Source organism: Apodemus sylvaticus, chromosome 11 (genome assembly GCF_947179515.1).
Source record: "Apodemus sylvaticus chromosome 11, mApoSyl1.1, whole genome shotgun sequence".
Taxonomy (NCBI): domain Eukaryota; kingdom Metazoa; phylum Chordata; class Mammalia; order Rodentia; family Muridae; genus Apodemus; species Apodemus sylvaticus.
In genome coordinates, this window is record NC_067482.1 from 97,936,950 (window position 1) to 97,959,922 (window position 22,973).

General features: G+C 45.5%; 1 protein-coding gene and 1 long non-coding RNA gene across 4 annotated transcripts in view; one reads left to right on the top strand and one right to left on the bottom strand.

Annotated features, from left to right (window-relative positions):
* The first annotated feature begins 4,133 nt into the window (after window positions 1-4,133).
* On the top strand, window positions 4,134-10,025 carry LOC127695862 (uncharacterized). The gene is made up of 3 exons (XR_007980127.1): window positions 4,134-4,205; window positions 4,868-5,262; window positions 6,424-10,025. It is a non-coding gene; the product is annotated as an uncharacterized LOC127695862 (long non-coding RNA).
* The window catches only part of Commd1 (copper metabolism domain containing 1), a 106,776-nt gene continuing 88,157 nt past the window's right edge, over window positions 4,355-22,973 (bottom strand). For all 3 annotated transcript variants that reach the window (XM_052198030.1, XM_052198033.1, XM_052198031.1), the window contains exon 3: window positions 4,355-4,635. In XM_052198030.1, the coding sequence (XP_052053990.1) occupies window positions 4,528-4,635 (108 nt within the window). In that variant the 3' untranslated portion in view covers window positions 4,355-4,527. The remainder of the gene's footprint in view (window positions 4,636-22,973) is intronic.

Below are 22,973 nucleotides of genomic sequence, written 5' to 3' on the forward strand. Positions count from 1 at the left end.
CTTTAGCCCCAGCAATCAGGAGCTGGAGGCATGTAGATATGAGCTTGAGGCCACTCTGGTCTATAGAGCTAGTTTCAGAACAGAGAACCCCTGTCTCAAAAAGGAAGAGGAGAAGGAGGAGTAAGGGGAGGAGGAGGAGTAAGAGGAGAAGGAGGACCACCAACAACAACAAAATCAATGACTACTTTACAGGGGAGCCCTGGAGAAATGGCTCACTGGGTAAGAGCGATTGCTATATAGCATCGAGGACCTGAGTTTGGTTCTGGGCAGCTGCATAAAAAACTGAGTATGCCCATGTATGCCTGGAGGGTAGAGACAAGAGGGTCAGTGGAGTTTGCTGGCTACCAGCCCAGCTCTAGGTTCACTGAGAAACCCTGTCTGGGAGAACTAAGGGTAAGGGAGAAGAGTAATAGACCAGAGCACCCTGAGTTTCTGTTCTATGTATACATGCACAGGTGTGCACACCTCACACATGGACCCATACACCACACACACACACACACACACACACACACAAAGACAAATTAGAAAAGATTTATTGATTATGTGTAACTTTCATATTTAATCATCTGTCATGCACTGTTTTGTAATTTATTCTGATACTTCTGTGCTGGGCTTTAAACGGTGTCAGTTGGCACTCTTATAGGAAACAGACAAGGGCGGTTCCTTTGCACAAAACCTAGCTTGGTGTTTCATACAGCTGTGATGCAAAGAGAGACAATGGTGGCCACCTCCATATGAGCGGGAACCAGTTAGTCTCTGATGAAACTTGCTACTTCTCGAATCTGGGGTTGACTAGAGTCCAGCTTCAGCTAACAGTTCTGTTTAGATTCACGCTTCTGTTGCAAAACCCCATCTAAAACATCTTGTCTGCAGCAGGGGGGCAGCCAAGACTTAAGGTAGCACTCATCCTGCGTTAGGCACAGCATCTTTTCTGCAAGGCTAACCCTGGGCCCCTTCTCCCTAGTCTGGATATTAACTGGGCATGCTACAGACATTTCTCTTGGTCGACATTCATTTTCCATTAACATCTTCTTTTTTTAAAAAAAGATTTATTTATTTTATATATATTTTTTGATGAGTACACTGTAGCTGTCTTCAGACATACCAGAAGAGGTCATTAGATCCCATTACAAATGGTTGTGAGCTGGGAATTGAACTCAGGGCCTCTGGAAGAGCAGTCAGCACCCTTAACCACTGAGCAATCTCTCCAGGCCCCTTCCATTAACACCCCCCCACACACACACACACACAGGGTTCTAAACAAAGAGCTTCGATAACAGCAGCTTGAAGGACTGAGCTATCTGAGCAGCTTGACCTGATGTGGGCTATCTCAGATTTTAGGTGCTCTTGTCAAGCCTCTGCTACAGTTTTTAAAAGGCTGTGATTTTAAAAGACATAAGAGAAAGGGAAGGCTACAGTGGTGGAATTTGGTCCTTATCTGATAAAACTGGTGTGAACCAGAGCTTCCAAGAACAACCAGACCTGGTGCAGGGCCAGATCTGTTGCTCATATCCTTATGAGACTACCAAAGCCTGGATAGGGCCTTCTGACCGCATTCTGAACGCGGCCTTCTGCCTGGGGTTCTAACGGATGGGTGTTAGGATGGATGAGTATTATCAAAGCAGGAGTGATTCGTGAGTCCTGGTTTAGGCTATAGTCATTTTCATTTTATCTTCTGGTTCCTAACCTCAAGATGGTTCTAGAATTACGGGTGTAGAAACCTGGGCGGCTCAGAGACCTCTCTGCCAGTGTTCTTGACCTGTTCCTCGCTGAGAATGTGTGCCCCTTATAAAACTTTACAAAAATAACCATTCCAGAAAATACACAAAAGGGTAATATCCAGTTATCCAGAAGGGAGTGGATCCCTTTTACCGTCTGGGGAAAGCAGCAGACTGCATTTCAAAGCCTCTAGCAATGCTGTTCCAAGTCCTAACGCTACACACTCTGCTTCTAAAAATGAAGAATCAACGTTTCTGGATCCTTCTTCCTATCCTTTATGTTTATCTGATAGGTCATTTAACTGTTTTCCTTAGTATGTGTCTATATTTTTATAGAATTTTATAGAATAATATCATTTATTATGGCTTATGTTTAATAAGCTTTTAGAAATCATATAAATATAAAATATACCTTGTCTAAAACATCTTTTTACTCAGAAATGTGTAATATGAGATATGGAGACTGTTTTCACAAACTAGTTTTCTTTCCTAAAAGAAGTATTTTAGAAAACTCAGTATACATTAACAGCAGTTTTCCTAATGACCCAGTTTGGAGAACGCATTTTTCAAAGCCCACGCCACTTGCGTGGTTATTAGTTGCAATGGCATGACTCAGCCAAACAGTAGGGAGGTATGAACGGCTCTTCCCTGCTTCCACAGACCTTCGTGGCCTGTGAGTCAACACTAGTGAGGCTGTTTATCATCCTTCCTGCCAAGGCTGCCTCAGAGCCTGTTATCTGATGAAACACTCATATCCTCCACTTCAGAGCAGGACACAGTATCCAAATTCTAGGCCACGTGGGAGCGCCCCGGAGACTAGAAAGATGCTTGTACAGCCTTTTGTTCCAAACCACACACTTTTTTGGATGTACTCTATTATTTCAAGATGTTTTCTGAAGGGCTTGGGGCGGAAGGGGGGGAGGCTACATCTAAAGCCTTCTAGCCATTGTTTCCTAACCCCTTCCCTTCAGTAAGGGAAGCAGCCTGTACTTTTAGATGGGGTGTCAGAAGCTTTGTAGGATTTAGAAGGAAGTTGATTTAGAAGGAAGAACTTCCAGAAGACCTGGGGTAGACTCCTGAGAGCTGGTATTAAAGCCTGCGGCTGAAGACCCTTGCTGTGTGGTAACTGCTTGCTGTGGAGGGCCTGGACAAGCCTCAAAGGCTCGGTCATCTGCCTGCGGGCGCTGTGGGAGCCAGAGGGGGAACTCAGGTCGCAGGGACACACCCTCGGGGAGACTGGACACCTGCTGCTCTCTAATCTCTTCCAGTTTCCAGGCTGCAGGAAGTATGTAGTTGGGCTTCACTGCTTTCTGCCATGATGCCCAGCCTCTCCTTAGGCCCAAACCAAGGGAGCTGAGTGACCATGGACCCTCCAGAACAGTGAGCCAAGATGAGCCTTTCTCCTCAAGTGGCGGTGCCCCAAGCATTTTGTCTCAGTAAAGGAAAGTCCATTCAGACACTTCCACGAGAACAGTTTTCCTTAAACTAGCCTCTCTCTGCTCTGAGTATACTTGCATATTTGCATGTCCTTGGGTACATCTGCGGTCTGGGGCACATACATCAGTTGATGTTGGGTGCCTCTCTGTGTGGTGTGCGTGTGTGTGTGTGTGTGTGTGTGCGTGTGCATGTGCGTGTGCGCGTGTGTGTGGTGTGTGCCCTGTGAGAAAGGCACTTGCTGCCATGTATGACAACCAGAGTTCAAGCCCTAAAACCCACATAATGGAAGGCGAGAACTAAGTTTCCTGTCTTCTACCCTCTACAGGCCCTGTGTAGCATGTGTGCTTTATCCCGCATACACACACAGAAAGAATATGAATGTAAGTTTTCAAAAGCTTAGCTGGGCGGTGGTGGTGCACGCCTATAATCCCAGCACTCTGGGAGGCAGAGGCAGGGGGATTTCTGAGTTCGAGGCCAGCCTGGTTCACAGAGTGAGTTCCAGGACAGCCAGGGCTACACAGAGAAACCCTGTCTCGAGAAAACCAAATCCAAATAAATAAATAAAAATAAAAAGCTTGAGCATCCCTACTCAGATCAAACCCAGCCTCTAGATTTACACCACACCTATTCACCTGCGTCAGTCGGTCTGGGAAGAATCTCACTGGCTTCAAGTTAAATCTTGTCCGAGTAGGCAGGTTCTACTGCCCTGCAGCTTAGAACACACCAGCGAGCACGGCCTGCATGACTCTAACACCTTCCTCATCTTCTGAGGGGGAATATGGAGAACATTATATGACACACAGTGTGTCCTCTGTGGATTCTAACAGCTCTCCAAAGAACAAACAACAGTTGGAAATCAATGTATTGGCCCTGAGGCTCTGAGGTGACCTGCCCCACCCATCTCCTTACACACTAAAAGAGTGCTTTATGGTTTAATTTCACTTTTTGTTTGTTTTTATTTATTCAGGGTTTCTTTGTGTAACTCGGACTGAACTGGAAGTGAGAGATCTGTCTGCCTCTGCCTCCCAAGTGCTGGGATTAAGAAAGGTGCGTGCACCACCACCTGGCAAATTTCAGTGTATTTTTATAAGTGCCCCTCATAATCTCTATGTGTGGTAAAATATAGGAAGCTCTCCAGTGGGAGAGACGTGAGTGTACAGAAGCCAGCAGAGACGGCAAGACTGGAATCTGAGCGGTTTCTCTTCTTTACCCATTTTTTAAAATACATTTTTATTCATTCTTGAAGACTTTCATACATGTCTACAGTGTCTTTGGGTAACACTGAGGGGCACACAGGACTTTCAGAGGGTCAGTGGAGGAGGTCTGTGAGCAGCTCCCCTCAACGCTCCGCCCCTGCTCCCTCCTTCAGTCAGGCGGCCTGCAGCAGCCTGTGGACACTCTCTTCCACCTCCGACAGCTGCTTCAGGATTTGCTTGACCTTAACTTCATCAAATTCCAGACACAGAAATTCAGATTCCTGTAAAACACAAAAGGATGTTTAAGGAGAAACTTGTAGGGTAGCTGTAGAGGTTGGAATGAAAACGGCACCAGGCACACATGCATTTGCAGTAATTTGCATCCAGATGGTGAGGTGGATGGGAAGGATTAGAAACTGCTTTGTTGGAGGAGGTGTGTCACTGGAAATGAGCAGGAGGTTTCAGAAGTCCACCCCAAGACCAATCTCTCCTCTCTCTCCCTCCCCCCTGCAGGTCAGGATATAAAGCTCTCAGTTATGGCTCTAGCGCCACACCTGCCTGGCTGCTTCCTGCCCTGAAGATCATGATCTAACCCTCTAAAACTGTAATTAAGCCCCAAATTAAATGCTTTCTTTTATAAGTTGCCTTGGTAATAGTTTCTCCTCACGGTGACAGAACAGGGACTAAGAGCTGAGGCTCCTTATCAGGCATGAGCAGGCTGCAGAGGCCCAGGCCCGGCCCAGCAAACCAGACTCCAGGCCTTCAAGCCTATGCCATGTTTTACCATACAAAGCCTATCCACAGAGCGAGCACAATGTAACACAAGTGTAAACAGAGACAGATGCCCTTGCTGTTGTTACAAGAGGCTCTTCTGTCTGGCAGCTCAACTGACATGGTGCAAATTTAAGGTGGGTGCCTAGGTAAGGATTGATACTTCGTACATGAGAACACTGAGGGCAGGAAAGGTTAACTTCCATCTAAAAATGTTTTTGTTTTGTTCTGTATTTTTCTAGTTTTCGAGACAGGTTTTCTCTGTGTAGCCCTGGTTGTCCTGGAACTCACTATGAAGACCAGGCTGGCCTCGAACTCAGACATCTGCCTGCCTTTGCTTCCCAAATGCTGGGATAAAAGGTAAAAATGTTTTAAATGTTCCAGGCCAACCTGGTCTACAGAGTGAGTTCCAGAACAGCCAGGGCTATACAGTAAAACCTTGTCTCAAAAAAACAAAACAAACAAACAAATGTTTTAAATGACACAAGTCAGATATTGAATTCTCAGCTCTGGCTGGCTTCAAGTTAGTGCTGTCCCCACCTTATGTAATAATGAAAGAATTGTGATTTGCCCCTAGTTAGCCTGGGCCAACTGCAACTCTGACTAAAAAGAAATTCTGATAGGTTCCCTGGGAAGTTTTACCTAGACAACTATAAAGGATGACCAGATTTCAAAACAGTAATAGATATTTCTCAGGTCCTTCTCCACGTGGTAAAACCTCTCTCACAAGTTCTAGCCTCCAATACAGTCCCTTCAGTCCCTCAGAATTGGTGAGCCAATCTAGATAGTATCAAAAAATAAGGTCTTTGATGTGTGCGGCAGAAATCTCACATGGCCCGGGTAACCCTAACTCTACATGGTCTTGAATGAGAAGAGCGAATCATAGGTATCCAAGACAGTCTTTCCTACCTCATGAACAATGTTAGACCAGCATAAATGCTTACAGGTTATACAATCCAATGGTCTTACTTTCTAGAATATGAAATTAAGGTTCTAGGTATGTCAAGGGACATGCCTAATGGCCTCTTCTCTGTTACAGGCAGAATTACAGAATTAATATTCTTTTTTTTTAAAGATGTATTTATTTTATTTATTTTATATATGTGAGTACACTGTAGCTGTCTTCAGACACACCAGGAGAGGGCGTCAGATTTCATTACAGATGGTTGTGAGCCACCATGTGGTTGCTGGGAACTGAACCAAGGACCCCTGGAAGAGCAGTCAGTGCTCTTAACTGCTGAGCCACCTCTCCAGCCCAGGATTAATATTCTCATCTGTACATTTTCCTCTCTGAACAGTAAAAGGGATCAAAATATCCTCCCCGAGTCTACTCTAACAAACGGATTGTCCTGCAATGAAGGAAACTGAGAATCGTCGGATCCTTTGTCAGAGCTTTTTCTATCTGATTAAAGCAAAAGACTTCTGAGAAACGAGGACTGTGGGAGAAGACAAAAAGCTGGCATCCAGCACGGCCTCACTGACTAACCCGCGGCTACTGCTGCTCTTCCTCTCACTGACTGCGCCTAGGAGCCTCCGTCGTCAGCCTTTCATCAAAAAGATGTACGAACTTCCCAAGTTTGTGAGATTCCAATTTCAGATTTCAGGTTTTTGGTTTGTTTTGATTGTGGGGTGTGCGTGTCTGTGTGTGTGCATACATGCACACATACATGTAAGAACACACTTGGAAGTCAGAGACCAACCTCATACATTTACCTTGGCTTTTGAGACCAAGCTCTCTTGGTGGCCAGAGCTCCCTGAGGGTAGGGCTGGTCACCTGTCTCTCCAGCACCTTGACCACAAGCTCAGGCCGACACCACACTTGGCTGTTTCAGGTGGGTTCTTCAGAGTGAGCTCAAGTCTTCCCATGCACTTGACTGACTAAACCATCCCCTAATCCCATAACTGTGACTTTTTTTTTCAGACAGGGCTTCACTGTGAAGCTCTGGCTGGCCCAGAATTTGTTATATAGACCAGGCTGACCTCAAACTAACAGAGATCTGTGTGCTTCTGCCTCCTGAATGATGGGGAAAGGTATGCATGACCACATCGGGCCTTTAAATAGATTTTTAACTGATAATGAAAATATTAAAAAGTTTATATTTATAGAGTACCATGGGATATTTTGAAACTTGCATATACTGTGAAATGCTTAAACCAAGTCAAATGCTTAAATCTATCTCATTTTTATATGGCGAGAACAGTAGTTCTTTCTTCTAGCCTTTGGAAATATCTATAGACATTCAGCTGTGGAACACCTCGCTCCTGCCTGTAACGTGAGACCCATCAATTAAACTGTCCTTTGCCTCCCTCTGTCCTCTCCAGCCTCCGGGTGGCTGACACCCTGCTCTTAGTTTCTGTGAATTCGACTGTTTGGGTGCTAAGGACTGAATCTAGGGCCTTATGCAAGCACTGACCTGCAGTGACAGTGAGAGGGACTTGTGGGCATGTGTGTGTGTGTGTGTGTGTATGGGTGTGCACATGCCACATCACACATGTGGAGGTCAGAGAGTAACCTCTCCAGTCAGTCCTCACCTTCCATCATTTTAAATATGTTTTACACATTGGGGGGCAGGGCACATGCTATACCACATGTGTGCAGATCAGGGGACAGTTAGCCAGAGCTGCTTCTTTCTTTTTATTTATTTATTTTCCTAGCCTGAGATGAATGTTTTGGGTTTGGTTTTGAGACACAGGTTTTCTTCTCTGTGTAGCCCTGGCTGACCTGGAACTCACTCTATAGACCAGGCTGGCCCTGAACTCACTGCCTGCCCCTGCTTCGTGAGCACTGGGCTCAAAGGTGTGCGCCACCATGCCTGGTTGAAATGGACGTTTTTATTTAGCACTTCTGAGTGACGGGCAGGACTTTCCTCCCAGGGCCTGACTTGTTCTACTTTATGAACATCATTGTACCCCAGGCCCAGAGACACTGCCGCAGAGACACTGCCGCAGAGACGCTGCCGCAGTGACAGGCAGGCCTTTGCTCCTTTCGTCCCTATACCTGACTCACAGCTACAATGAGGAGCATCTCCGTCAGCCACTCGCCTGCCAACAAGTACTTAGGCTGTCTCCAAGCTTAGCTATTGTGAATAACGCTGCAGCAAGCCCAGGGCACGGATGTTTCTTTAACACACTGATGTCACTTCCTTTGGATCATATGGTAGAGCTACTTATTTTTAAAGTAGGTACATCAAAAATAGTTATTTTGAGGTGCAGAATGGGCTTGGAAAGGGCACAATTTAGTTAATAACAAGGTCTAGTGATAAGAGGTCTTGGGCTTATCAAGGGTCTGGTGTTTGGGAACGATATGATAATGTCAACAATCTCATACTTAATTCTTAGTTTCTAGAACATACTATGCAAATAAGAATAAGTAGCTAAACCAAAACTAAGAAAACAAACTCCAAGCACGCATGCACACGGTGACTGGCCAGCGCTACCACATTCTTACTGACCTTTATTTTGAAACGTTATTTAGCCTGTGAGTACTGCCAGAATAAAAGCTGCTGGGAAGAAGATTAAAAAATGGCACAGAAGAGCTCTCTGTCCCCACTCCTAGATCTTGTTAATGCCCTGCATGCGTGTTGTGTCCCTTAAGTCTAGACTCATGTTCGTGCATGTGAGAGAATGTGACTCTGAGGTCAGGCAGGAGCTCACCGGCTCTGGAGCTCACTTGGGGGGCAGTGGGCAGAAGGGGGCAGAGAGGAGATGGCAGGTATCGCTGTGTGTTCTGACATCAGTTGGTGCTGGGCCTTTGTTCAAATACAATGATCCGCTCTTACGTTAATGTGGTGTTTTATAGACTGGAAACCCTGTCACACGCATGGTCTTATTTGATCCTTTAACAGTCCCTGGTAACTGGGAAGAGTCAAAGCCAGAAGAAAGCTACTCTGAACCATTGTAGAATTAGCAGAATTTCCCCTCTAACCCAAAGCAGATGGTTTGAGCTAAATCTAGCAAACTTTGTCAGAAAATACAATTGATTTTATGACCTTTGATATATTATAATTCCACAGATAGAAAATTAAGATTTTGTTTACTTTAAATTGTCCACAATTCTACAAGCTGGAGTTTCAAAGTTCATGTCTGTGTGAAAGGCAGGCAAAGGCAGCCAGCTCCTAACCAGGGAAGATCTAAGATCTTTCGTGGCCACCACCTTTCATGTAGTAGACACTGAACGTTTTGGAAGTGGCGGTAAGAGAACAGTGTGTAGGGATGGGACACCAGGACTCACTCTTGCCCCTGCGAGAAGGAAAAGCTACAGAGAAAGAGAAACCAGGAGCGAGGACATAATTCAGCTGTTGAAGTGCTTGCCCAGGTGCAAGAGGCCCCAGTTTCACTGCTACTGCCACAAAAACGGGATGGCAACAAACACCTGTAACCCAGCACTGAGGAAGGAGAGACAGGAGGATCACAAGTTGGTCACCCTCTACTACACAGTAAATTCAAGGCTAGCCTAGGCATCCTGTGTTCCAATCACCCCCTAAAAAAAAGAGCAGTGGGGAGGATTGTGGGAAAATGCTAATGAACTTGAAGCTCAGAGGAAGACAAATTGATGTTTAAAATAATAAAACATGGTAACAAGACTAAGCAACAATGCTACATCTTTCTTCACACTGGCGAGGATCATTTTATCCCATTTCACAGGAAGATAATGAGTAATCTGTGTAAAGGCACAGAAGTAGTAAGTAAAATAACCACTTTTAAAATACACATCTGGCCAGGCATAGTTGTCCATGCCCATGACCTCAGCAACAGAGAAGCTAAAACAGAGAGTCACCATGGAGCAGAGGCCAGCCTGGACTACATACTGACTTCAAGATCAGCCTGGGTTACTGAAAAAGACCTTGTCTCAAAACCAACCAACTAACCAACCAGTCAACCAACCAACCCACCAGCCAACCATCCAACCAGCCAACCAACCATCCAACCAGCCAACCACCCAACCAAACAAGCAAACCCAGAGCTGAAACCCAAGCTGGTTTCAGAACCTAAACACCTGGTCATTTCACAATCTCAGCTTATATTTATACATTTATAGATAATGTAAATTCCATTATTGATAGTTAATAATGTACCCACACCTGAATATTGGTCACTGATTTTGTTAATTTTAATAAAGACTTGAAGGAAAGTTTGGTGTTGTTTATATGATACTCAAAGTCCTCCACCAACCACTTTACAGGGAGTTGAGGATTTAGCTCAGGGGTAGAGCACTTGCTTAGCAAGCGCCAGGTCATGGGTATGGTTCCCAGCACAGAAGGAAAAGGAAGAAAGGTTTGGGGTTGAGAAAAGAAGGAAGGAAGGAGGGAAGGAGGGGAGAAGGGCAGAGGAGGGAGCCACAGACGAACATGTCCTGGCTGTATCTGGAGAACAATGAATACGGGAGCAGTCATTTCATGGGGGGAAAGCACAGCACAGTTGGTAAGGGCTTGGGACCCAGGCTGCGAATAAATAACCTCAGTTCCTGTGGCTTTTTCTCCTGACTGCTGTCAGTACAAAGACAGGAGGATTGGCTATATAGACGCCTGTCCTCCAGAGAGCTAGAAACAAGGCTACTTTTGTTGTTCTGTGAACCAATGTTTCAAACTTCTAGAGCAAGATTTCTTCTCACATTGTCCTAATTTTATACCAGTAGAACCAAAAGACCTGCTTGAACCTGGGTTTCTTTTTCTTTTTCTTTATTTTTGTTTTTTTGAGACAGGGTTTCTCTGTGTAGCCCTGGCTGTCCTGGAACTCACTCTGTAGACCAAGCTGGCCTCGAACTCAAAAATACGGCCTGCCTCTGCCTCCCAAAGTGCTGGGATTAAAGGCGTGCACCACCACTGCCTGGCTGAACCTGGGTTTCTTTTAATCAGAAATCTCAGTCTGGCGGTTCCTCCGAAAACTGGGCACTTCACTTCCAGAAGATCCTGCTATACCACTCCTGGGCATATACCCAGAGGATTCCCCACCATGTAATAAGGATACATGCTCTACTATGTTCATAGCAGCCCTATTTATAATTGCCAGGTGTTGGAAAGAACCCAGGTATCCCTCAACAGAAGAGTGGATGCAAAAAATGTGGTATATCTACACAATGGAGTACTATTCAGCCATTAGAAACAACGAATTCATGAAATTCTTAGGTAAATGGATGGAGCTAGAGAACATCATACTGAGTGAGGTAACCCAGACTCAAAAGGTGAATCATGGTATGCACTCACTAATAAGTGGATATTAACCTAGAAACCTAGATTACCCAAAACATAATCCACACATCAAATGAGGTACAAGAAGAAAGGAAGAGTGGCCCCTTGTTCTGGAAAGACTCAGTAAAGCAGTATTCAGCAAAACCAGAACGGGGAAGTGGGAAGGGGTGGGTGGGAGGACAGGGGGAGAGAAGGGGGCTTACGGGACTCTTTGGGAGTGGGGAAATCATTTGAAATGTAAATAAAAAATATATCGAATAAAAAAAAGATTCAAAAAAAAAAAAGAAATCTCAGGAATTTCCAATTTCGTCTTGTTATCTAAGAAAATTAAATGACTCACATAAAAAAAAATCAGATCGGGTACTTCTGGAATGTGAGAAAATAAATACATTAAATTCTGAACTTAAACTTTTAAAAGCATTCATCTTTGACCCATGTGTATACTCCAACTAAGCCAAGGGTAAAAAGGAGAGTGAGCCTTTGATAATGTCTTGACCACTGGATCAAATTTGACTGACAACCATGTGAAACAACCCAGACAACACACTATGAATAAAAACAGGCAGCCACATTCCATTTATCTATCACTGTCTGTCCATCTGTCTGTCTGTCTTCTCTCTTTAATCGCAGGGAGCAAACCCAGGCTCTTCATGCATGTGAGGTTAGCACTGTAGCTCTGTCTATCTGTCTGCCTGTCTGTCTGTCTGTGTCTCTCTCCTTAATGGCAGGGAGCAATAGGCCTGTTGTGGGAAATACTACAAACCGACCCACCAGCTCCCCTGCCCCCGCTGGGCCATCTCTCCGGCACCCTCATGCCTGTGAGGTTAGCACTGTAGCTCTGAATTACATCTCCAGCCTAATTCTTACATCTTTAAGAAATTTCCTGGTAAGCTGTCCTTCTGAATGTCTAGAAAACTTATTAGCCTTTGTTGTTGTTGTTGTTGTTGTTGTTTTCGAGACAGGGTTTCTCTGTATAGCCCTGGCTGTCCTGGGACTCAACTCTGTAGACCAGGCTGGCCTGGAACTCAGAAATTCACCTGCCTCTGCCTCCCAGAGTGCTGGGATTACAGGAGTGCGGTACCACTGCCCGGCGAAAATTTAGTAGTCTTATAAAGAAGACAACTGCCACACTGCGGTGACTGCTGCCCTCTGTATGTGTACACACCTGTACACTAATGCTTGTGAACACAAGCACACCAATGGCACACACAGATGCCACACCAATCTGAACCAAGATTCCACCATTTTACAGCTAGCTGTCTTAGGTAAAAGGATTGTAGTTTCTGAGCTTGTAACTTCATGACTTCAAATAGGTATAACTGCTAAGGTTTCTGAGACTTCCCCGTCAACCCTCCTGGAGTGACTCGGCATTCCGGAGAAGTGAACCCGTACCCTCCATCTGTCTTAGTTTACCATGGTTGCTCTTATGCAGCAACATAAAAATCATATTGGTTACTTACACACTAGTTCTGATTCTTTTTCAAAGGAAAAAGCTAAGTACTTCATGCGGGTACACACTAGGCCTCTATGATATAGTCTGGCCAAGGCCTTTGGGGGCAGCCTGAAGTCAGCCTCATCTGGCTGCCTCTGATACCATAATCTGGGGCTGCCAGTGTTAGGTCAGGAGGCACACATCCATGAGCGAGTGAAAGAATACCAGAGGTGCAGCAGCTGGCTGTGACGGTGGCCACAGTGCAGGACAGGAGTCTGACAGGGTAGAGACAAGCAAGGCTGCAGGCTAGAGTTGCCAGTGGCGCAGGTCCCAACTCTGTTCTTATCTGGCCATCAGTGCCAGACCTTAGAAAGGGAAGAGCCCCCAGTCCAAGCATTTTTTTCTACAGTCAGACTGAGAAATAATTCTAATATTGAACAATACACGGAAAGCGCAGGGACTGACGGTTTACACTGCATTCATCCCCTGAGCTGGCATGCAGAGCAGGCTCCATCCCTTGCTTTGATATGATAACCTCATCATCTCCGCTCTTCAGGTCACGTTAAATTCCCTGCATCAGAGACTGGCGTGAACAAATCAAGGTCCAAGTCCTGAGTATGGAAGTACCACCTTTGAGGCTTGAGGTCAAAAGTACAAATGTATTTATTTTTATGTTATTAACTTTTTGGGTTTTATTTATTTATTTATTTATTTATTGTTCTTTTTGGATTTTTTCGTTTTTTGGATATTTTGGATTTGTTTTTTTCAAGACAGGGTCTCTCTGTGTAGCCCTGGCTGTCCTGGAACTCACTCTGTAGACCAGGCTGGCCTTGAACTCAGAAATCTGCCTGCCTCTGCCTCCCAGAGTGCTGGGATTACAGGCGTGCACCACCACCGCCCGGCAGGATTTGGTTTTTTCGAGACAGGGTTTCTCTGTGTAGCGCTGGCTGTCCTGGAACTCACTCTGCAGACCAGGCTGGCCTCGAACTCAGAAATCTGCCTGCCTCTGCCTCCCAGAGTGCTGGGATTACAGGCATGTGTCACCATCGCCTGGCTATGTTATTAACTCAAATGTTCCATCATTTCAAATGAAAGTTAAATACTCCCTTGTGACGGGGTGGTTAAGAAATAAAAAGAAACAAAAAACTTCTTGTATTCCTCATTTGGAGCTATGAAGAAGAGCCTTAAGCCAAGCTATTTTGAGTTTGGATCTGTAATCAGAAAGAAACAATTTAAAATGTAAAACCTGTATCTTCATCAGTGAAGAGTAAAATACTAAATATGAACATTAAAAGGAAACTTACAGGCGTAGCTCAGTGGTTAATAGCATTGGCTGCTCTTCCAGAGGACCCAGGTTCAATTCCCAGCCCCTGCGTGGCAGCTCACTACTGTCAATAACCTCCAATTCTAGAGGAACTAACACCCTCACATAGTCACACATGCAGGCAAAACACTAATGTACATAAAATAAAAATAAATTGAGGGGGAAAAAAAGGAGCACTTGCTGTTCCTGCACAGGACCAGGTTCTGTCCCTGGAACTCATGTGGTGACTCAGAGCCATCTGTAACACTCCACTTCCAAGGGATCCAATGCCCGCTTTTGAACTCTGCAGGCATCAGGTACAAAAGAGGTGCAGATACTCACATGCAAGCAAAACACTCAAATACAACAAATAATAACTCAAAATAAAACAGCTTTATAAGAATTTCTATACTTCTGTCGCAGAGCAAAGGACTAGGCTGAGACCGATTCTGAGAGACACATTACAATCGTTGTATTTAATTTAATGTCCACCAAAGGTTAAACCTAAACACATAACAATGAAAGATGTTATACACTAAGGTACTCCTACCCCATTCCTTAAACTACAATGATTCAATGGAAATTGCCAGAAATACATATATGCTTTTGTGGATATATTTAATGTGGGAGAATAGCTCTTCTCAGCTGACTGTGCTATGTTAGGACTTAAGATATTACATTCTGACATGCTGACACCTGCTCCTATAGTCCTGTCTTTCAACTTTCCCAGAGCATAAGAAGAAACACTTCCTGGAAGTAGTTCTATATACCTATAAGATCCATCTTCCAAAAAATTAACTCCCAAGAAGAAAAACTACAGAAAACTACAGTTGCAACCGCACCCAAAGACCTGTTGAGATCTAGCCCAGGGCACTGTTCATCTCCAGGTTCATTACCCTACCAACCCCCACCTCCATCCCAACCCCCACCCCGCATAATTCTTTCCTCTCTAACCTGCCTTCACCCCTGTCTTCCCTGGCCCTTGTGAAAAAGTTTTTACACCTCAGCCATCTGGTCCGTCTTTGAGTTCTATACACACAGACACACAGAGACAGACAGACAGACAGACAGACAGACAGACACAGAGACAGGCAGGCAGGCAGACAGACACAGAGACAGGCAGACAGACAGAGACAGACAGGCAGGCAGACAGACACAGAGACAGGCAGGCAGACAGACAGACAGAGACAGACAGGCAGGCAGACAGACACAGAGACAGGCAGGCAGACAGACAGATACAGAGACACAGACAGACAGACAGACAGAGTAATCCTTTGTCTCTGCCTTTTAACTGCTAGGCTAATAGGCTGTAGCATGTCTGTCCAGCTTTCATGTCGGACAAGCCACTGCCCAAGCAAGCATCCTGTATGCAAGTGTCTTGCTGTTCTGCCTCTCCACCCTGCCCTGAGCCACACACTTCACCAGCCTTTCCTTTAAAAGAGGCACTCTGCTCTTAATAGTAAGAAAGAGTCACGTGGAAGACTCCTGGAGCCGAAAACAAAACCAGACAAACGAAAGACTATTCTCACACGAGGAAAGGCACCAACCGCTGCACCTGACCACTCCTGCAGCCGACTACTACAGCCGCAACAACAGAGGACAAACAGCAAAGTCCTTTGTTTTTATGGACTTACCTCCCACGAGCTTTTGGAGATTCTAAGAGTCTTTCTCCTCACAAGGATGAGACACGCGTGTGTTCTCTTTTTCCGTCATAACAGAGTCTTTATTTAACAAGACCTCCCACTGGATTAAAATATTAAGAACTGGAAAAGGCTGGGTTAAACCACAAGGAAACTGGCAAGGTCTCAGGACTAAACAGTAAGACCTTCTTACCCTTGAGAATATGTATTTTTCATGTTTTCTGTTCTGACAAGTAGCAAAATGGTAGTTTGAATAAAAACAGCCCCCATAGGTCCACAGGGAGTGCTACTATTATGAGGTGTGGCCTTGTTGGAGGAAGTGTGTTTCAGTTCTCTTTCTGCTGCCTGCCAATCCCCAGGTAGAACTCTCAGCTCCTCTCCAGCACCATGTCTCCCCGAACACTAACAGGCTTCCCGCCATGATGATAAGGGACGACCCTCTGAACTGTGAGCCAGCCCCAATTAAGTGCTGTCCTTTACAAGGGTTGCCGCGGTCATGGTGTCTCTTCACAGCAACAGAAACTAAGAGTTTCTATTTACTCTTTATTTCTCTCACTTATGTCTTCTAACCACATGGAAGACATAACAGAAGTCTTTACCCTCACACTGTTATTATAAGTTAATAATCATTCCCACCTGCAGCACAGACAGACCCCAGAGCCTCTGTAAAACTCTGAGCTAAGGGGACTTGAAAGCAAAGGTACTACTGCTGGGGAAATGGAATACGCCACCCCAAACTGATGGTAAAACCCAGTATATGCCATTCTGAAACATGCCTCTTTCATATAAACTTTAAACTCAGAAGCCCTGAAAAAAAAAACAACATATGTTTGTGGGGTTTCTAATGAACTGATTGCATGTGTGTTTAACTGTGCCATGGCATGTTCAGAAGTCCAGACAGCAATATGGAAGTCGGTTCTCTGCTTCCATGCGGATCCTGGAGCACGTGCAGGCTACCAGGCCCAGTGACAGGCTCCTTCACCTGCCAGTCCTGAGAGGATGCGTGTATAAGGACAGTTCACATTTACAAAAGAAATCTCTTTCTGTGAGGACGGAAAGACGATCGGATCACTACAGATTTGGATTTAAATCTGCATAGTAAATCTAACATTTATTCTATGTCCTCTTTCTTGGCTGCTTTTGGACAGACCTTTTCCGACTTCCTTCTTTGTTACTGAGAATAAAATGGGTTTAGACCTTGTTAAGATCAGGCTGTGTCCTGCCCTAAGCTACCTCAGTCTATAAAACTGGCTTTTTTTTTTTTTTTAAAGATTGTGCCTTGCCCTGAGAGACTCCATTTTATAAGCAGCATTTGAATCTACTCTAAATTCAAAAGCACCTTGATGAACAGGTGTCCAGGACCACCCATGAGGCCCTGACTGATAAATAACTCATTTCTAATAGTACAAGGGATGCTCTGTACAAGTGTATTGATGTAACCTGGGTCCACAGGAGAATAGCGCATGCGGGTCCTCTCAGGAAATCAGGCCTGAGAACTTACTGCATATACCAGCCCAGGGAAAGGGTGCAGTTACCTCACTTGGACCCCCACAGACCTGTCGTCTCAACAACCAGTGTGCGTGTCAAAGGACTGACTCTCCCCGGGAGTTTCTTTGCCTTGGGCCTCACTGAGGATGTGTCCTGATGAGCGCTGTCTGTCCATCCACTGTACCTGGCCAGGCCTGTCCCTTGTTTCTGTGGCCGCCAACATTTTTAACTCAGTTCTGACTTCGGCCTGACTCTGAGGTGGCAACCTTCTGCCTCTCTAGCACTTCAAGGTGGTAGGGTTCCAGGCATGTGCACTGTGCCTGTTTTTGCGTGGTGCTGACACACAAGTCCATGGTCTGGGCATGCTAGGCAGGCGTTCTATAAGCTAGGATACATTCCTAGTCCAGACACAGGTATTTTATACACTTATTTCTTTTCATATTTGTCTTAAATTCTTTAAAAATATTTTGAGATTTTTACACACATGTACATGTGTATGCCATGTGTGTCTGGTGCCTATGACACCAATGTCAGCTCCCTTGGAACTAGAGTTACAGAGGGCTGCTTGCTTTCATATGTGTACAGGCAACAGAACCCAGGTCCTCCGCAAGGACAGACACACAACTTTTCATTTCTTAATCTGTTCTGTTACAGGGGTTGTTGTTGTTGTTGTTAAGTGAATGACTAGAGTAACACTTCTAACCCTCAGTGGAAACATGGTATTCTACACTGCCACCCCCTACCCCCACACCCCACACCCCACCCTTCCACCCCCGCCCCAGATTATAAGATCAAATATTACAAGACTAAATATTACTGCCTTTTCCTGTAAATTAATCTATGGGCCTGTCAGGCACAGGACAGGAAACCAATCTGCAGGAAGCTGTCCCAGAAATTGTAAGAAGTAGTATCATGTCTTAAAAAAGAAAAAAGAAAAAGGGAAAAATAAAGAAAGAAAGTAGAGCAGGCCAATGGCGTCTTTGTCCGCCGCACATCCTCACCCTTGAGAGTAGCCTGGGTGTTAGTCTGTCGTCTACACTGCACACTTTGTGTCCCTTCTGAATTCACTTGACAGAACACAAGGACTAGGGGGCCAAGAGGATCAGAAAGATCTTTGCAGAAGAGCAGAGAGAGGGAGGCAGCAGGGCCATACTTGCACAGTGCAAGCCTCACTACGCTCCCGCTAAACAGCTGCTGCTCCTGCAGACGCTGCAGCACTGAGGAAGAAGATTCTCCCACAAGGCACCAAGTGCCAGAGACTCCGGGACCCTGTCACAGCAACAGTTCAGCTCCGTGCAGCTCAGGGCTACTGCCCACACATCTGCCACAGCTGATTATCCCTACAGCCCTAACGGGAAAGCAGAGCCCAAACGGGTCGCAGCATTTAACCCAGGCAGTCACTCTGGCGTAAGGATCACCAACCCCAAGTTGCCTGGTAAAGGTGACAGAATATATCACTATCAGTTCCAGACACTGGAGAATCAGCTTTAATCAATACAGTCTCTGTCCTTTTCTACTTTAATGGGGGAAAAGAAAACAAAATTAAGAGCAGTTTGAATGCCTCATGTTCAGAATTGTGCATCAACAGTAGAACTTTTTTATTATTTTTTATTATATACCCTCCCAGGTAGTTTTATTAAGGGAGTAAGGGAGGTTGACTGAATTGCAGCTAGACGCTGACCCAGATACAAAATTCACATCACTGTCTCTCCTCCAGAGTCAGCGCCAACAATGCTGTCCTTTGCTAACACACAAAAGCAAATGACATCATTCATTGGGAGATAACGAAGACCTAGTATAAAATTACACAACACAAGACAAGAAACCAGAGATCGGGGCTCAGCATCCAGTTCTACCTCTGATAATACTCATGGGAATTCGTGGGTCACTTAAACATTTGGAGCCTGACATTCTTCATCTATCACATTTCAAAGTTTTTTTTTTAGAAAGTTTTAATGACACAATAAAAGAACATGAAAATATTTAAAACACCGACAAAGGGACAAAGGTAACTATAATTCTATAATCAAATATTGACAAGAAGACTCGAATGAGCACACATACAAGATACTTCACTACACACACCCCATCTCCCAAAGCTTACCTTTTGGAGGAAATGAATCCTGCAAAGAGCCCTTTTGAGTGATAATCCTCTACCTTGCTGAGCCCAAACCCCACTTTTTGACAAATGTTTTGTTGGGATTAAGGAGATTGTGCAGCCAATATAAGTGCTTGACGTTCAAGCTTAGAGGCCTTTGCCCCCCAGCAGCCAGGTAAACACCAGCCTGTGAGCCGGCCTCGGCCGTGCAGACCTTTAACCAGCACCCGGGAGGCAGGAGGCAGGTCTCTGGGAGTTTGAGGCTAGCCTGGTCTACAGTGCAAGCTCCAGGACAGCCAGGGCTATACAGAGAAACCCTGTCTCAAAGGACAAAAAGAGCCATGTGTGATGTTAATTTCTACATACATGCATGCATATACATACATACATACATACATACATACATATATACACACACAACTTAAAAGCAAATGTTTCATCTTATAAAACTATATCCTAGGACAGCTTCATGTGCGTGTGTGACAGACACACTCTGCCCAAGCATCCCCCCTCCCTCCCTCCCCACCTCCCTCCCTCCCTCTCTCAACCTTCCAACCATGACCTGGCTCCTCCCCACACCCCCCAAGTCCTTATCCCACTTTGAAATCTTTATGTTTTTGTTTTCTAAAATCTTTCATCTTAAAAATAGAATGACTTCATTTCTTGATCTTCCACGCCATAATTAAATATCCTCATTTTAGGAGTTACTTTTGATAGTTGGCATCTGTGAGGGAGAAGTCAGCTGAGACCCCTCTCCTAACTACTGAGATGCTGATTACTAAGCCATGTAGATAACTTCTCTCCTTGCAAGCTGGCCCCTCTGTTTTCTTGGGTGTCTCTCTACAGCCACCACCTTTATTCAGGTGCCTGTGGGGCAGGCAGGCCCAGAGTGTGAATGCTGGGCGGGAAGGGAGAAGGCAATGGGACACCGAGGAAGCAATGCGCACACATACTGAAAGGGATGACCACGTCTCACTTCCTCTGATTATTTATGGAACCGTGAGCCTGGTGCGGGACGAGAGGCAGGGAGATAGGGGGTTTGCAGCTAGCTGTTTCCCATGACCACTTCGGACATATGAGCACCATGGCCCATGGCCCATAACAAGCCTTCCAAGTTAGACAGAAGGCGCCTCTCGTGCCACAGACCCCTTTAGGATGTGTGAGCACCAATATGCTGACATTCTCAGAGACAACTGTGTAGCTGATGTCTGTAACCCCTTACAAGCCACTTGGTCAGTGTCTGATAATCCTTTGATGTAGACAGAAGGTGCTCATCTTGTATAAACAAGTCCTAGGCCTTCCTGGGATTTACAAATCCGGATCAACCTGAAGTCGCAATGGAACACACACACCTCCACGTAAAGGGGATAAGAATGGGAAGAGGAATCACTCCTCTAACCAGAAGAGTATTTAAATGGCCCCAGAAACCTCTCATCTGCAGACCTCTCCAGCAAGGCCTGCCGGAAATGCTTGCACCACAGCAGCTGGCCCTCACGCTGGCTGCCGAGCCTGCCTGCAGCTTCCAGCTCTGACTCAGAAATGGGAACATTCTCGTCCTGACTTCCTGGCGGATGCTAAGAACTCCAGCTTATCTGGCCTGTTAGGTTCTTTTAAACCCAATAAAACTGTCTTGGAATTTCCTTCTTTCCCCCCCCCCCCCCACAGGGTTTCTCTGTGTAGCCCTGGCTGTCTTAGAACTCACTCTGTAGACCAGGCGGGCCTTGAACTCAGAAATCCACCTGCCTCTGACTCCCCAAGTGCTGGGATTATAGGCGTGCACCACCAACGCCCAGTGGAGTTTCCTGCTTTTAAAAAATCTTTTGTTAATGAGATTGCAAAAGGGGACTGGCAAGGCTGGTCAGTAGTTAGAGCACTCGCTGCTCTTCCAGCCTTGTGGAAGACCCAGGTTTGGTTCTCAGCACCCCCAGAGCAGATGTGTGCAACACCAGTCCCAGGGAGCATACAGCACTCTCTTGTGGCTTTCATGAGCATTACACATACCTAGTACACACACACACACACACACACACACACACACACACACACACGCACACGCACACGCACACGCACACACGTGCGCGCGCACGTGCACATATGCAAGCAAAACCCTAATACATATAAAAAGGCTAAACTGTTTATTTTAAAGAATACTCATTGGCACTGATACATAACTTGTCACTCTGTGCTTTGGGAAATAAGTACTAAGCTGGGCCTTGCAACCTAGAGATGGGAAATAGGACACATTAGGTTGAATAATGAACAAAGAACTGGAGAAGAACTATGCCTGGAAAGTTGTGGGGAGGAAGCAGGGTAGATAGACCAGTTTACTGAAAGACTAGATGCTAAGAGAAGTGGACAGCAGATGGGAAAACTGTCAAAGACATTGAATGCTAGCGTGAAGCTTGTGTTTTCTTTAATCCTTCTCTCTTTCCCCCCACCGCCGTGTGTGTGTGTGTGTGTGTGTGTGTGTGTGTGTGTGTGTGTGCATGAGCATGCGCACAGACTCATACACTCGTATCATGGTTCATGTGTGATGGTCAAGATTGACCTCAGCTCTGTACTGTTTATTTTGTTGATGGTTATATTATAGTCTTTGCATTTTGGGCATGGCTAAATGTTAGCCTGTGTAACACAGAGATCTGAAAGTTCCCCCAAAGAATGCTAATTTAACCAACCACACCAAGTCAATCCTGAAGGCACCCTGGTAGATTAGGCTTTCAAAGCAAATGTTAAGTTCTACGGGGCTATTCCATGCTAATCAACTCAGCACACTTAGGCCCACAATGGCCCACTGTCAGGCTCAGGGGCCACTTGGCAAGAAGTTGACTGGGGAAGGCTAAGCCAGGAAAACATCCCGGAGTCCACTGCCATCGTTTTTATCAAGATATGCCTCCTGTGACTCATGTTTCCGCCTCAAAGTCATTTTCAGTTTCTTCTGCAACACAGGATTTCAACGCTATCAGGCTAATTGACAGTAGAGAAGTCCCTGGAGACAAAAGGCATGAGGAGTGGGAGTCGGGACATCTCATGAAGACCAGCAAGACCTAATTATTAAATAGTGTACTTTTCAGAGAAAATATCTTAGAGAATAAAGTTAAAGAGCTACGTATGCATTGATAAAAATATACAGCTTCTTATAGGGAAGTGAGGTAACAGTTAAGTGGCTAAGTAAATAGTGTGATCATGATAGAATTAAGGGAACAGTAACTTGGTGGTAACATTCAGGATGGTTCAGAATCGGAGGGAAGAGCAGAAGTAGGAGACTGACTAATAAACACCAAGATCTGGACGTGAGCACAGTCAGTCTGCAGGCAGTCAGGCCTCTTCATCTGCTGTCCGCCTCTCAGAGCACTCCTGGGGTGGGTTCCTGCTACTATTCAGTGGCATGGCCTTGTTGGAGGAAGTGCATCATTGCGGGGTGGGCTCTGAGGGCTTCTGGTGCTCCAGCTCCTCTCCCTGCGAAACACTGTCTCCTGGCAGCCGTGGATCAAGATACACAACACTCAGCTCCTTCTCCAGCACCACACCTGCCTGGACACTGCCAGGCTCCCGCCATGATGATGATGGTGGACTGAACCTCTGACCTGTAAGCCAGCCCCATTTAAATGCTGTCCTTAGAAGAGTTGCCTTGGTCATGGTCATGCAATGGAACCCTAAGACAACGTCCCATCTATGACCGACAAATGGCTAATGATTACT